The 15,832-nt window shown below is 39.1% G+C and overlaps 1 protein-coding gene across 5 annotated transcripts in view; it reads right to left on the bottom strand.

Moving 5' to 3' along the window:
* The window catches only part of LRP1B (LDL receptor related protein 1B), a 2,071,868-nt gene that overhangs the window by 944,538 nt on the left and 1,111,498 nt on the right, over positions 1-15,832 (bottom strand). For all 5 annotated transcript variants that reach the window (XM_073647246.1, XM_073647248.1, XM_073647249.1 and 2 more), the window contains exons 15-17: positions 12,568-12,690; positions 9,793-9,933; positions 5,523-5,648 (exon numbers count right to left, since the gene is read on the bottom strand). In XM_073647246.1, the coding sequence (XP_073503347.1) occupies positions 5,523-5,648; positions 9,793-9,933; positions 12,568-12,690 (390 nt within the window). The remainder of the gene's footprint in view (positions 1-5,522; positions 5,649-9,792; positions 9,934-12,567; positions 12,691-15,832) is intronic.

The following is a 15,832-nucleotide window of genomic DNA, read 5'->3' as shown; positions in this document are numbered from 1 at the left end:
TTTTCCTGCCAGGGACATGCGGAAATTGAGTGTTATTCACTGACATTTCTGCATGCGGATTGACAAGCGCTTTCCAAGCGATTAGCATCACTTGGAAAGTGCTTGTGACAATTAGGTCACACTATATAAATCCATGCAAACGGCATGGATTTACTGTATATAGTGTGACCCGAGAGAGTGGTAAAAACAAAAAAATAAATATATACTTACCTTTCCGATGGCCCGCGCTGGCTTGTTTCACTCGGTCCCGGCAGCAGTGGATTGAAAGACCTGCCGACGTCAGCGTTGCGTGACCCGTCACATGACTCTGACGTCAGCGCAGGTCCTTCAATCCACTGCTAAGTGCCGGGAAGCAAGGAGGAGCACTGCGCGGGCCGCCGGAAGGTAAATATACATTTATTTTTTATTTTATTCTTTTTTTACAGATTTTTTAATGGTATCTGGGTGTGGATGAGACTCTCCTCTCATCTACACCCGGGTACCATCCGCACATTAGAACGCTTAGATTACTCATCTACATATACAGTGACGCGTAATCCATGCGGTCTAATGCAAGTCAATGGCGGCGAAGAAGCCGCACTTCCGCAAAATAATTGGTAGTGCTGCATTTTTTTCCGCAATGATAATAAGCAGCGGAAATTTCCGCAGCATGTGCATAGCACACGCGGATTATCATTGGGGAACATTGCTGCCCTTCTGCCATGCGTTTTTAATGCATTTCTGCAGCATTTCTGCAGCTGCAAAAACGCTTCAGAAACGCATTAAAAACGCATCATGGGCACACAGCCTAAAATGCGTTGACAATAAACCTACAATTCTATTACCAATATTTGTGTTGTATCCTGGAGAGCGCAGCAATACTTCCTATACTGCTATTTAAATCTACTGTTATCTTGGAAGCTGCTGTATCTGGTATTCAGGCTCTATAAGTGTTGTGTCTCACACAACCATGCACGGTAAGCGATTCTACTTATAAATACCAATCATTTAACGTGGATAAGACCCTATTGCACTCTTGCATTTCTTTATAGCTGAGGTTCTGGCAAAAAAATGCACCATTTGGCTTCCAAGGACTGCTTTGACCTTCATTATAAATAGGTGAAGATAGGGAGTAGACTTGAATTATGAGATAAGAGAAGTCTAAGGGGCACAGATTTCGCCCATTGCAATCCTTGGTCACCAGCCTACTTTTTTGGGGACAACTAGAAGAGAAGGTCTTGATTTAGAAAACCCATTTATTTTAATCTAATAATCCCTCATTCTAATATTAGATACATTTATCCAAAGATCAAGGTTGTACAAGAGTAGAAGAGTAGAAGTAGAGTAATAGTAGACGAGTAGATGTCCTCATAGAAGATGTGGCTGCACAGGTTATTATTACTTGATTTACAGATACATGGTCAAAGAATTAAATAATGTTTTTTGTTGAATAGGTCTGAATACACCAACTGGTTACAAGGTATCCCACAGTTATATTTATAGTTGGATTTCCAGTGGTCAGCTACAATCTGGAGGTGAATACAGCAGTATGTACTCTATTCTCCAACAGAGGACCCAAAGGAACAATAATAATAATACATGACTCTCATTGAAATCATTCAGCTGACTATGTAAACCTTAAACAACTCTTTTAGCCCCACTTTTCAACATTGTCATAATTCTTGACCTGGAACCACTACTGATAAATTGTATCAGTGAATATCTCTATCTAGCCAGCTCCAGATTCTGTCGGCAGGTATCACCATATTCACTCTGCAGTCAGAGCTAGTGCTGAAGATTAAATATCTAATATCCCTGTATGCATAGCCTTGCATATCCCAGGCACTGTATACAAGTACCACACCCTACAGTACAAATTTACAGCCAGCATAATGCTTAGTGTTGCCAGTTATTGTGCTTCGTTTACTCTGCCCTCAGGTGCTAGTTTTCTTTTGCACTGATTCTGTGCCTGGGCTTGTGACCATGACTATGTTGGACTCAATGATTCCTGCTGATGTGATCTTGGTAGACCTCTTGGTGTCCATGACAGGCTATTGCTTTTAGTGCCTTCTGGTTCTATCCCTACTTATACTGACACAGCTAGTTAGACTATTCTTGTCTCAGGCTCTCTCCTCTGACCTGCAGCTGCTCTGGGGAACCAACCAAGGGGCCCCATTCTAAGTCCAAATCTCCATATATTGGATAAATGTAGTGATAAGCAAATTAAATTCAAATTTGCCTGTTCGTGCAGATTTTCCTGGGAAGTTCAATTTGCAGAGAAGTTATTCTTTACAAAGTTAATGTACCTTAATATGCTTTTGGGGTCTACCCAGACCCTAGAGCATAATAAACGTAAAATGTAAAATAAAATACTTATACTCACCTCACAGCTCACTTCTCCGACCCCTTCGCTACTCACCATTACCCATCCGATTCTTGCCACATCTTCTTATCACTGCCATGAATCCTGAATCTCTGGACCTCTGCGCGCTAGTTAGGGACTTCCGGTTCTGACGAAGCCAGGGATGTTGCCAAGCTAGCGCATGTAAGGTCAAGACATTATTACATCCCGACGGGTGGCATGACCTTGTGCGCACATGCTCAAGACCATTTTCAGAGTATTTCAGCATTTACCGCAGTGGTAAGAAGATGCAATGAAGACTGGTTGGTTAAAGGTGAGGAGCAGAGGGGCCAGAGAGTTGCACGGTGAAGAGAGAATAAGTATTTTTTTATTTTATATCCCTTTGATAACCCTTTATGGTCCAAAAAAATTGTGGCCAGCGGCTTCCTTCCTACTGGATCCACATGAAAATAAATTACAAAAAAATGTGCATTTTGACAAATGTGGATTTTTGTAATATTAGAATAGACTTCAATTCTACATTTCCATATTTGCTCATCTCTAGTTGAAGGGTGAAGGTTGAGGCTCCTCTTGAATCTTCTAGACGGAGTGGCAGCCTCAGACAGACTTAACATTCAAAATTTCAGAAATTTAAAATGGGCGACCTATTGAAATTTTAGCAGGAATTCCTGTTACTGTATGTCTATGTACTCTGTAATTTATTGTACAGCTCTGGGGAAATAAAATGTTCATTAACTGTGTTTGTAGAGTACATTTGGCATATTTTTTGTGAAATCTTTTGACGCACAAGTCAATCTAATTCATAGACCCCCATTCACCCAAAGGAGGCCAGGAGAGTGGAAGTTTTGGACTTCGCCAGGCCAGTGTACATCTATATACTTTTTTAGGGCATGTACAGAACAATAGTATAATCAAGTATGCAGCTGTATGCTGAGGCATCAAGCAAAAAAAACACATACTGTACATTTTTAAAATAGGAGCCAATAGGTAACGTATGTCATTGCATGCCTATACAGTGTAGCAAATATAAAGAAGATCTTGAAGTTGAGGAACATTTCACTTGAGATGAAGACATGGCTTGACATAGTCTGTTTTTTCTTTGGTAACATACGGATGCGAAATTTGGATGATAAAGAAACGATACAGACGAAGAATCAAAGTCTTCAAAATGTGGTGCTGGAGAAGGATGTTATCAATACCATGGATGGCAAGAAGAACAAACAAATCAATCTTGGAGCAAATCAAGCCAGACATGTCACTGGAAGCAAGGATCACCAAACTACGACTTGCCTACTTTGGACACAATATATGAAGAGAGCAATCACTGGAGAAGGACATCATGGTCAGAAGAATAGAAGGAACAAGGAACAAGGTGAAGAGGAAGACCAGCAACCCGATGTCTTGATACTATCAAGATAATGATGGAGAAGACCCTGGTGGACCTATCTTACAGATCGTTCATCCATCAAGTCGCCATCAAATCAAGATCAAGTCAAAGACTATAACAAAAAGATCAAGAAGTCCTCCAGATTTGTACCTCTGACATGCAACTGAATGATTACTCCAAAGCTTCTTGGACCAAAGTTTGAAAATGCTCTCAGAGCTTATCCTTATAAATAGGATGTGGAGATATGCCAGCTCTTTTCACCTTCTGTCTAATCATTTAGGAGCTTTTTGTAGATATTTTTATTGAAAAAGTCCATAAATCAAGGATAGGTCGCATGTAAGGTTTTTGCAGTAATTGTTCGATTTTCTTCAAGGTGATTGACCACCTGATCTCTTTGCCCTATTGTACTGCACATGTCTCCTTTAAAGGCAACAAAGTCGGCTTTCAAGTGTTTCTAAACCATATCTGTATTTCATCGAAACCCCTGCATGAGGGTGAAGCTGTCTAACAAAGGAGGATGTTGGAGTTTCTGTGTTTCTGAGAAGTACGTCTCGCCACGTTCACTGCTAGCACTGATAAGGAAGATTACACCATCTCTCTCCCTCTTACAAAGCAAGCAGCGATAACTGGGAAGCAGCTACACGGTTAACATTTATTTTCTGCTGCCTGGAAAGAATTTTTCATGATCAAATGAAAGGCAAAATATATAGTATAATATGAACAAGCTTGTTTATTTATAATACCTGGATCATATGGAGGAAGCTTTTTCCATTTTTTTTTTTGGAAGTGGAAGTCAGACATATGGAAAATGCTAAATTATTTTTTTGTCTCTAGTGGCCCAAAGCCAATTCGAAAAGGCCCCCAATGGACTAAAAGTTATTCAGTCGTGCTTAGATGATAATTACTAGCTTTATGTAGAGTCCCACAATTCTGTTCCATAAGGAGCTGTTATTTGGGTTGGATTTAAAGGAGTTTTTTCTTACTTTACTTTCTTACCATAATCATCAACATTAACAGAAATAAACACGTTAAATAGATCCCTCTGTTTGTAATGACTCTATATAATATATGAGTTTCACTTTTTGTATTGAAGAACTGAACTTTTTTATGATATTCTAATTTAGTGAGATGCACATGTAGATTGTTATATTTATTACTAGTTTAGAACACCATTATAAAATCGAAACAATAAATGTAAGCTCGATATTTAAGAACCGAATATGACACAAAGCAGTCATGGCATTGATACGTTATATTTGGACATATCATATTTGAAGAACTAAAATAAATTAACTTTTTGATGATATTCTAATTTAGTGAGATGCACATGTAGATTGTTATATTTATTACTAGTTTAGAACACCATTATAAAATCGAAACAATAAATGTAAGCTCGATATTTAAGAACCGAATATGACACTAAGCAGTCATGGCATTGATACGTCATATTTGGACATATCATATTTGAAGAACTAAAATAAATTAACTTTTTGATGATATTCTAATGTAGTGAGAAGCACTTGTACATTTACCACTGGATGGGTAATAAATAAAACACTTTGTAGTGAAAAAAACATAAAAACACCTGAACCCCTCCTGATGTCAATTTTAGCACTTTAGAAAAACAAAGTAAGGAACCCAATTTCATAAATGAACACAACTTATTTTTACTTTGTTTTAGTGATTTTTGGGACAATGCTCTTTAAGTGAAGAGAGGCAAGCAATAATGGTGTCGTCAATGCTCGTTGAGTGTGACAAGTAGCATTTTTATGGAGTCGGACACTGGGGACTTACCTGAGCAGGTCTCATTAGATTCATCTTCATTACTACCACAATCATTTGCTCCATCACAAAGCCACCTCTTGGGAATACAGCGGTTACTTTGGCACTTAAATTGGTCTCCCGGACAGCTGTGGTTCACTAGGAAAACATAAAGAAGCAATTTAAGACACTCGAGGCGTGTGTGAGTTCTTAACGACAAGCGCTGCCTGTAAATGAGTCCGGAATAATGCATGTAAATGGGGTGACAGAATTATAGCACAATGAGGAAGCGTGTCATATAGCATTTATTTTTATTAACAGATGAATAAAGACCTAAATGAGTTTTTAATGCTATTTTGTTAAAAAGAAAATGAATGGTACCAAGTCATTTGTCAACACTGAGATAAGCTTTAATTCCAGAAACAATGCTTTAGAATTTCTATATTGTTAATAAGGAAATGCTAATCAGCTTTTTAGTGATTCAAGTTCCAGAGAGAAAGCCACAAGTGGGAGCGGGCTACGGAATAGGCAATGTGAGTTTAACATTCATTTCTTTATAATTAAAAAAAAGAATATGAAAGAAGAAACCTTAAGTAAACTTGTCTCCTGTTTTAAAAGTTAAACTTATTGGTTCCAGGGTGATATAAAAAATAAAATTAAATCTATACTACCCACCCAAACTGGCACCTACCTTGCACGCTTGGTAATATGTTCCCCTCTGGTCTCCTGGCATCAACATCTGGCAGGGGCCATCATGTGAAGGCTGCAGCCAGTCAGAGATCACTGATGGGCTGCAGCCTTCATATATCATACAAACAAAAAGAGACATCCCCTGCCAAATTTTGATGCAAGGAGATTTGCAAGGGATACAGAACTTAGAACTCCTGGAAGCGGTGTCAGCCCAAGAAGTGAGTATAATAATGTAGAATGACATAAACATACATCAACTAAGGAATGTGGCCATCAGACTTGTGGGGTCATCACAACACTACACCAAACAATAAAAGTTTCACAGTCCTTATCTATGAACTGCTAAAATATTTACAGACAGAACTGTTTATCTCTCCCATAGTAATAACTCTGCTTTTCATCACCTGTCTCATCTATTGCATTATTTCTGTGCCCTATTGTGTATAAATATGTGAGTCTTCAGATTTTGGGCTATACTAGCCTGATGAAGAGACCTGAGTAGTCTCAAAAGCTTGCAACCTGTTACCATCTTTTCAGTTAGCCATTAAAAGGTATCAACCACTGGGGACTCTCAAATCGAAATATTTTCTATCTACTGGCTAACACGGTACAAAAATATACATATATATAATTTTTTCCCTGTACTAATATGCTTTCAATTGTAAAAAAAATTCCACCTTTTTATCTCTCAATCTTGGTTTCTAACTGCATAAATTTTAGCTGCCTTTCTTGTATGGGAACATGATCATATCAATGAGTCAAGGAGGTTGAGTAGGCTGTTTATTTTAGCACCTATACCAGCCCACTTCTTTGTCTATGCCAATGCATGAACAGAGAAGGGGGCTGACTTAGTTATTGAAATCAGCCACTCAGCCAACTCCCTGCACACATCGCACTGTCGAAGGAGGGGCATGTCGAAGGTGGGGCTATATTTTTTTTTATAGGGGAGCTGTAGCATTTTATAAAGGGTTACATTGAAAAAATTAATAATTAACAATATCCATACCAAAATTCAGAAGAAAAGGTCACATGTAACACAGGTGCAGATTTCAGCAATTCATATGGATTAGTAAGCTACTTTAAGAGCGTAAATTTAATACTTTGTAAGACATTCCCAATTTGAAAAAAAAGTTTTCAAAATTTAGCAGAGAGACTAAGGATCATTAGGAAATGAAGAAATGTTACTACTCGAATTCCCCTTCATTTCGGGCACGCCACTCAGTTGACCTCTTCTGGGACCAAACGAATATCCTATTTGCCTAACCACTGAAGCCATTCAGTGGCCTCTGCAATCAGATTATTAATTGATGGTCCGTGTTCTCATCCCTTCTTCCATCAGTCAAGTATCCCTGCAGCCAATCAGCCGCCTTATGTATTAGGTACTTGATGGATGAGAAGTCATCATTTCTGGTCCTGAAGGAGATAAATGGTGCTTGATGCAGTGGTTGATTTGAGTGGCAATTAGTAGAGTATTTTATTATTTTGTAATGATCCCTAGTCTTTGCAAAGTCTTGAAAATACCCTTTAAGAAGTCATTCAAACTCAGTTCTTCAAGGAATGGGGGTAAATTATCTGCAATAAAAACAAAAGAACCAGCATAGAGATATCCAATGCTTCTTAACCCTAATATCTTGCGTCGGAGAAGATCCAAGGCATCTCATACACATCATGATGGTCCTGCCAAGATCAGTTGGGTTCACCACCGTTAATCTAATTTGTATGGCCACCTTAATGTCGTAGGTGAATTTTTACAATTCTATAATCATTTCACCAATAGTTTAGAATCTGGACTTTTGCGCTGAACAATTAACATGAATATAGTGCATCTCTCTCATTAATTTTCATTGCTTCTGGAATTATGTGTCCCTGAAACTTGGTTTATGATCCACTTGACCTTAAGCGATGCTGACTACAGATAATTAAAGCAGATGATATACAACTTTCGACAAACAGAAGAGTTCGGCAGAGGTCACCTTGGACACATAATATTAACATTGATTTCGTATATTGTAATAATTCTCATTGTAAAATGTTGGTGGGGGCAGTCTGAGATACGGAAGGTGGCAATTCAGAAAGTCCAATTAATAGAGCCACAATCGGATTTGTCTTAATATTGTAAGAATCATTCAAGAATATTGTTCAGTCTTGTTAGATCTCATCAATGCCATCAACATATTCAATTAATAAACCCGTGTCAATATAGGTCATATATGATCTCTTAAAAGGGTTTTCCCTTCTCAAATAAGGATGGTATACCGCAATTATATGCCATTACTTTATATTCAGTACAGATCCCTTTATTAGGCTAGGGTCACACAACTGTTTTTTTCTCATCCAAGAAAATCGATTTGATTATGCTAACCAGACTCTCATCAAATGCTGATTAGAGTTTGATCAGATCGTGATTCAATTTTCTTGTATGCACAGAATTAAAAAAAAAAATTCTCCATCTTCTCCATTCTTTCAGTCCATGAAAATTGGACCGCACTCAGAGGTCATCCGAGTTCAGTTCATTTTTTTTCATGGACCCATAGACATGAATAGGAAAATGTGATCCGATAATTAGATGCAACTCATGCAAGCTGCTAATTCGTTCCTTGGACCACTCGGTCCGAGGAAAAAATTGAACATGTGCACAACCCTATAGAATAACAGGATAGCACTCATACGATTTTTACAATAGTCTGCATGAGCTCTTATCAGGAGAATAATGGTACAGTGCGGTGCTTTGGCCTTTTCATGGTCAATAAAGCACACAGCACTGCTCCTGGTTTGCAGGGGATTTCAGGAGACCCAATTACCTTGATTAGCGGCTACTCTGCAGTTTCCTTTACAGATCCATGATCTGGATCCATTATGCAGGTAAAAGCAGCGAGAAATGACAAACTACACCAGCACTCCCACCTTTTCATTCTCAGGATTGGTAGAGGTCTCCATGCTACTCCAATAGCCTAGGATCATTAGGCGTCCCCATAATGCTCCAAAGAGCCATGCTTCATATATACGCAAATTTCTTTGGTAGGTTGCAATCCTTGTGTAATTTTGAGCCATAAAATATATTATTTTAGTCTTTAATATGCAACCTAATAGTAAGTAGTGTTATTATTTTCTTTTTTTAAGTGATAGTGTGCCCCATGACCCACCGGCCCATGTGCTGCTAAACAGGTTGCACATAAAGTTTTTATGCAGTTGCCTCTTTTGATAGGTCTTCATTTATAGGCTTCTATTTCTGAGCTACATCCTCAATTCCTGGCTCATCTTCCACTGAATCATTTATTTTTTCTGCCATTTTATTGGTATTTCATTAATTCTGAAACACTATACAGAATATTTTATTGCCAAAGTTTCCATATAAGAAGGTTTTTCATGGTAAACTTTTTAAGGCAAGTGCTAAATGTTCTTGGTCAACATGAGATTAGACAACAGAAACTTTCTAGACTGATAGGACTCAAGTATACTGGTACTTAATATATATAGCTTGTTTTCAAGTAAGATGGAAACACTTTTGAGTACAGTATATTATCTAAGAGCCTAAGCCTAGAAAAGACTGCACTTCAGAAAACACATCTTCCTTCCAGACATAAATAGATTTATAGATAAAAATCACACTTACAGCAAGCTCCAATATCCTCATCACTCCCATCTAGGCAGTCATTTTCTCCATCACATTTCCAGCCTTCTTGGATGCAGTGTTGGTTTTTGCATTGAAATTCTTCCAAATTACACAACTTTGGCAATGTTTCATCACTGTTAACTAAAGGTCAAAAGAAAGCAATGGAAAAGGTGTTAGATTAGGCTGTTTTATGGATCTACTGTGGATTCATAAAAATCAAAATGAGATGCATGAGGTCCCTACGGTTGTTTCAAGCAATGAAGGAGCCACATGTTACCAGTGAAACATGTTGGGTTACTTATTATAATCTCCTGAATTCAACTTAAAAATATTTTTCAAATCCTACGTTTTTGAAACCTTTGAGTCAACTAAAATGATATGGCATGCTTTCATCATCTCCTGCCTCGGATAATGTAACATCCAATTCATTTTCAACTCTGCCACCCAGATAATCCATTTATTCCCCCTTAATTCGTTCTTCTTTCTCCCCTGCCCATTGCCATGACTTTAGCATCCTAATATTGATTTACAAGGCCGTTCATCTGTTCCTTCTATACATTTCTGACCTAATCCCTTGCTGTGCCTATTACTTAATCTCTAGTCCATAAATTGTCACTTCTATCTCTGACCTAATCTCATGAAACCTCATTACACGTAATCGTCAACGTGTCTCCTTCATGCATCCCTAGTCCACTTCTACTACATCTCTAATCTCCTTCTACCTTCCCACATATTGTCTTCATTCAATAATCAGTCATCTCCACACATCTGACTTCATTTACTGATACCTCCTGATCCATAATCCCCAGTCCATAAACTTTCTCCGCCATACATCTTTGACTTGATCTCCAGATACCTTCCCACATGTAACCTACAGTCTATAACCTGTCCACTTCATACATTTCTGATCTAATCTCTCACTACCTCCCAACACATAACCTCTAGTCTACAACCTGTCCCCTTCATACATTTCTAGTCCAATCACCTTATAACCTCCCAAACAAAAGCTACAATCCATAAACTGTCGCCTCCATAGATCTTTGATCTTATTGCCCGATACCTGCCCAGATGTAATCTCCAACCTATATTCTGTCAACTCCATATATCTGACCTAATCTCCTGTTATCTCCCCACATGTAATTCTAGTCCACGACTTATCCACTTTATACATTTCTACTTTCCTGCTACCCACACCCCACACACACACAATCTCTAGGCCACAACCTGTCCCCTTCATACATTGCAAGCCTAATTTTCATCTTTCTTTTTTTTAACAGCCTTTGGCTCAATCTCCAGCCATAGTGACTTGATGGATAAACGATCTGTAGGAAGCTCAATCTTGTACAAGTCTACTTAGGTCCAACAGGGTCTTCTCCACCGTTATCTTGATAGGATCAAACCATCTGGTTTCTGGTCTTTCATTTCACCTAGTTCTGTCTATTCTTCTGACCATGATGTCCTTGTCCAATGATTGCTCTCTTTGTATGTTGGGTCCAAAGTAGGCAAGTCAGAGCTTGATGATCCTAGCTTTGAGTGACATGTCCACTTCTACTTTCCCACATATCGTCTCTAGTCCATAATCTGTTCCTTCCATACATCTCTGACCCAATCTCTGACTACTTCCCCACGTACAGTCCATAACCTAGCCCCTTCATAGATCTCTGATGTAATCTCCCAATAACTCCCAACACGTAATCTCCAGTCCCCACAAGTCCTTCTTCCTTGCTTTCATCTTATCTGCTCCTCACACAACTATCTCTAAGGTATATTCCGTGCTTCCCCCATTTGCTAGAACTCACTAGCCTACTAGTTAGACCGTGATTGACCTTCAAGGACATCAACTTGAAAACCCATCTTTTCAGAAAAGCCTGTACACAACAATAACCCTGCTGCCAAAACATCATCATATGAGCAGACTGAACTTCCCTTCCCTTGAGGACTGTAAGCTCCCATGGGTATGGACCTCTCTCCCTTTGTACAAGTCCTTTCCACATTTAATCAGATGTATTGTTCTAATTTCCTACGTTATATTTTGTACTTGTGTTAGGTATTATTTTCTGTAAGTCATATTTTGCTCTGTTCTGTCAAGAGAATAATAGCTAGTAGAAAGGTCATATTTGGACCGCAAGTTGCAGTCTATAGGATATGCTTTGCTAACTTAATACCATATGGTCATTATTAGTGTTGAGCGAGTATGTTCGGTTAACCCTTTCGCCGAGTATACTCGGCCAAGCACCGAGTATTTATAGAATGCTCGGGCATTAAGTTTTCGTCGTTCTGTGAACATGATTTGCGACAGTTTGACAGATTTAATACATGTGAGGAATGCCTGTTTTTACAGCATTCCTCACAAGTATTAAATCTGTCAAACAGTTGCAAATCATGTTCACGGAGTGACGAAAACTTAAAGCCCGAGCACGCTATAAATACTCGGTACTCGGCCGAGTATACTCGGCGAAAGGGTTAACCGAACATACTCGCTCAACACTAGTCATTATACAACTATCACTATAGATATTACAGAAAATCACAGCAAGAAATATATTTCCAAGAAACTGAAGTTCCTCTATGGAATTTTTCACATTTTTATGTGCTAATCTTTTTTGCATTATTATTTTTTTCCCACAAGGCAACTTGTAAGTTGTGTTGTAAGTTTGTTTGGTGACTCCTAGGCATATTCCTATGTGAAAGTTTTCAAAGCTTGGGAGTGAATTTATGTAGTCTTACTATGCAGATGTTAAGAAGAAAACAAAGAAGTCTTTGATGAAGCCTTACACACACAAGTTGAATTGTTTTCATCCAAACGCTGGTTATCAGCACAACCGCAAACTCTCCCTCCAGGAACGGCAAGGCAAAGCGTACCGCAGCCCCCATTGTTTATCCGGCAAGCGTTGTCACCTGCAGTCATAAAACATACACCTCAGTGTCCAATAATGTGAACTGAAACATTGACATTACATTCACAGCAGACATGAAAAATCCTGTGTCTGGCTGCTCGATCTCTGCAGGCTTCTCTGACCAGAAAATAAAGCAATAAATTACAACAAAAAATAAATAAATAAAAAATATTCTGAACAGCAGCTTTATTTCTTCCGAGCAAATTTTTAATATGATGCACTTCTTCCGGCATAAATCTCAATGAGAGTAATTATTACATCTGTTTATTTTGCATGAAACTTTACAAATTTTCAGGATTGTTCATAGACAAAATTAGCCTGCTACTATGTAGACATAAGAAGATGTACATAAAAGACTCAAGTTGGCCGAATTAGCCGATACTGTTGGGAGTGGACATCAGTCTAATGATGATGGGGACCTCCCAAACTTTCCTCAGACAGTTTATGTGATGATGGGGAAAGTAAGGATCCAAACATCTTGTTCTCCAAGAGGAGTATGACAGCGACTCTCTCATAGGGAACATAAGAACACTCAAGCGAGCACTCTTCTATAGAGGGAATTCGTGAGAGATAGCTGGCTGGCAAACAATCATTCAAGTGACAGCCATCTAATATGTATTGGAGTCTTCAGTTGAAACTCTAGGGCCCCAAGGAAAAATCTGTAACAGTCCCATACCATCCATGTACCACTTACAATACTGGTGTTTTCTCAAGTGGCAGAAGTGCCTTGGTGATTCTTTAGGCACAAGGTCTGGGTGAAACTGCTACTTCTATGACTATCTAACAATTCCTGTTTGTGTTTCATTTGAGAGGTTTAGGACTTTCAAAAAAAGAAAATTCAAGAATTCACTAGTAAACATTAATTCACGTAAACCAATAGCACAATATCATTGCAGTTTTTGGATCTTTTTAAAGGTTAAAACTTAAAATGAACGACCAAAGGAGAAATTTAAAGTGGTGTTCCCACCATGAACATTTCTCAACTGTGATATTTACAGGCTATGACATCATCACTATGATATTTACAGCATTTACAGGATAGGACATATCAGCATATCTTTCCACACGTATTCTCAGGTTCTCCCAGGACCTCCTTCTCGTCTTCACACCCATTCGTTCCACACACAATCGCCTCCAAGACTTCTCCTGAGCATCCCTTGTCCTCTGTAATTCTGTGCCCCAACACGTCCAATTGTTTCCAACATACGGAACTTGTAGACCAAGCTTGTAAACCCATCACGTTAAGAAAGCTTAAAGCTTGCAATAACCCCCTGTCATCTATCTGACCACCACCGCTGCCGCAGCTCCCCCAGCCTACTCTATGCTTCCACACCACCCTTTAGACTGTAAGCCTGTACGGACAGGGTCCTCTCCTTTCTGTACTAGTCTGCCATTGCTAGTTTGTTCATTGTAATTTATATTTGTATTTTGTATGTAAGCCCTTCTCATGTACAGCACCATTGAATCAATATATACCCCTTTTCAGTCTTATGTTTAGACTTTCCTTATCAAAGATCCTCTTCTGTATTTTGCTAACTTGAAAAATGACATCAAATTACATGCTTTGAGGCTGGACTGGGTTGCCAATTGAATAATCCATAAAAATTAGACCATTTTTTTCAGTGTCCATGATGCTCCCCTGGCCTGGCACTGGCGCCGGAGGCTCGATACTCCTTGTGTTTCATGTGGCTCTCTGCTGTTCTGCATTTTGGGTTGCCAATATAACCCAACATGCTCATGTCATGTCAAACTGTTAGGCCTTATAGGCACACTCAAGTGGTGAAATGGCATCTGAGTATTCAAGTAGTAGATGTTCACACCTTAACTGTAAACTTTTTAACCTTCTGACAAACTCAGCCCTGCTCTACTGCAGAGTACTTTGCACTGGATTCCGTGACAATACCAGCTATGCTACAATATGCTTTGGGCTTTTTCAAAAGGCAGACCTTCTACGTCACTGGTCAATATTTCTGTACCACTGTGGCAGTTCTACATTAGACTCTGTGGCAAACCCACCTCTGTTATACTGAACCTCACAGCCAACACAGCTTTTTCAGTTGTCATTGTTCTAATATTTTTATTCTTCTTCCAACTATTCTGCTTAACTGCACCAACCCCACCTGTCTGCGCTGCATTAGAATTCCTCCTCAGCTAAGGTCTTTGAGGATCCACCTCACTAGGTAAGAGCTTACAGTTTTGTGATTGTAATTAATTATCATTTTACTGTATATGCTATTACAAACTTCATCTCACTATTATTAGCTATGGTCACACATCAATCATACAACCTTTATTATTCATTATGGTTTCTAATTTGTTTGCAAAAAATGGTGGCGACTGTAATACTTTATTAAAGTTTTCCAGAAGGAAAAAAAAAATAAAAATCAAGTAGGCACTAAAGATAAGAGAATTTGTGTTAAGCGAGCATGCTCGACACTGCTCGGCACTCGCCCGAGCATCTCACTACTCGGGATGTTCGGCGAGCACCGAGCATTTCCGGGTTACTCGGGCGGGAGCTCGGGTCTCCGCCCTGCACGTTTGGCGCTCTTTACAGAGCCAATGAACATGCAGGGATTGCCAGCCAGTCACTGTAATGCCGCAGCCATGTTGGCTGTGGGCATTACAGTGATTGGCTGGCCGCACAGCGTCATCTCGAGTATTTAAAACCGGGCGCCGCCATCTTGGACACAGTCGCTCCGGATCAGACAGTGTAGGGAGAGTGCTGCTGAGTTAGGGAGAGATATATAGTGTGAAATAGGTAGTATAGGGTCCCTAAAGGCTGCCAAATTAAACAAACAGTCCTCCTCAGGACTAATATCCATCCCAGATATCAGGCAGGCAGGCAGGCAGTATAGGAGACGCAGTGGTTATACCAGCAAACGCTGCATTACAGTCCTGTGTGCTCCTGTTGGTCAAATTGCTAGACTTATCTCCCGGTCTCAGGGGCCAGGAAAAAAAATTTTTTTTATCTAAATCCTGTATTTTTTTTTCCTCAGTCAGACTGTACAAATACGCGTCGTATTAACCTTTTGGTATTTTTTTACCCCCCAAAAAAAAATTGAGTGTGTCTGTGACTGCTCAGACACCAATATACACTGTGTTTCAAATTATTATGCAAATAATATTTTCTCAGATTTTCCCAA

The sequence above is a fragment of the Phyllobates terribilis genome, unplaced genomic scaffold (genome assembly GCF_046119375.1).
Source record: "Phyllobates terribilis strain yellow unplaced genomic scaffold, ASM4611937v1 Scaffold_9__5_contigs__length_417890890, whole genome shotgun sequence".
NCBI lineage: Eukaryota > Metazoa > Chordata > Amphibia > Anura > Dendrobatidae > Phyllobates > Phyllobates terribilis.
Note: the sequence above shows the minus strand (reverse complement) of the source record. Positions and strands in the feature narration are given on the sequence as shown.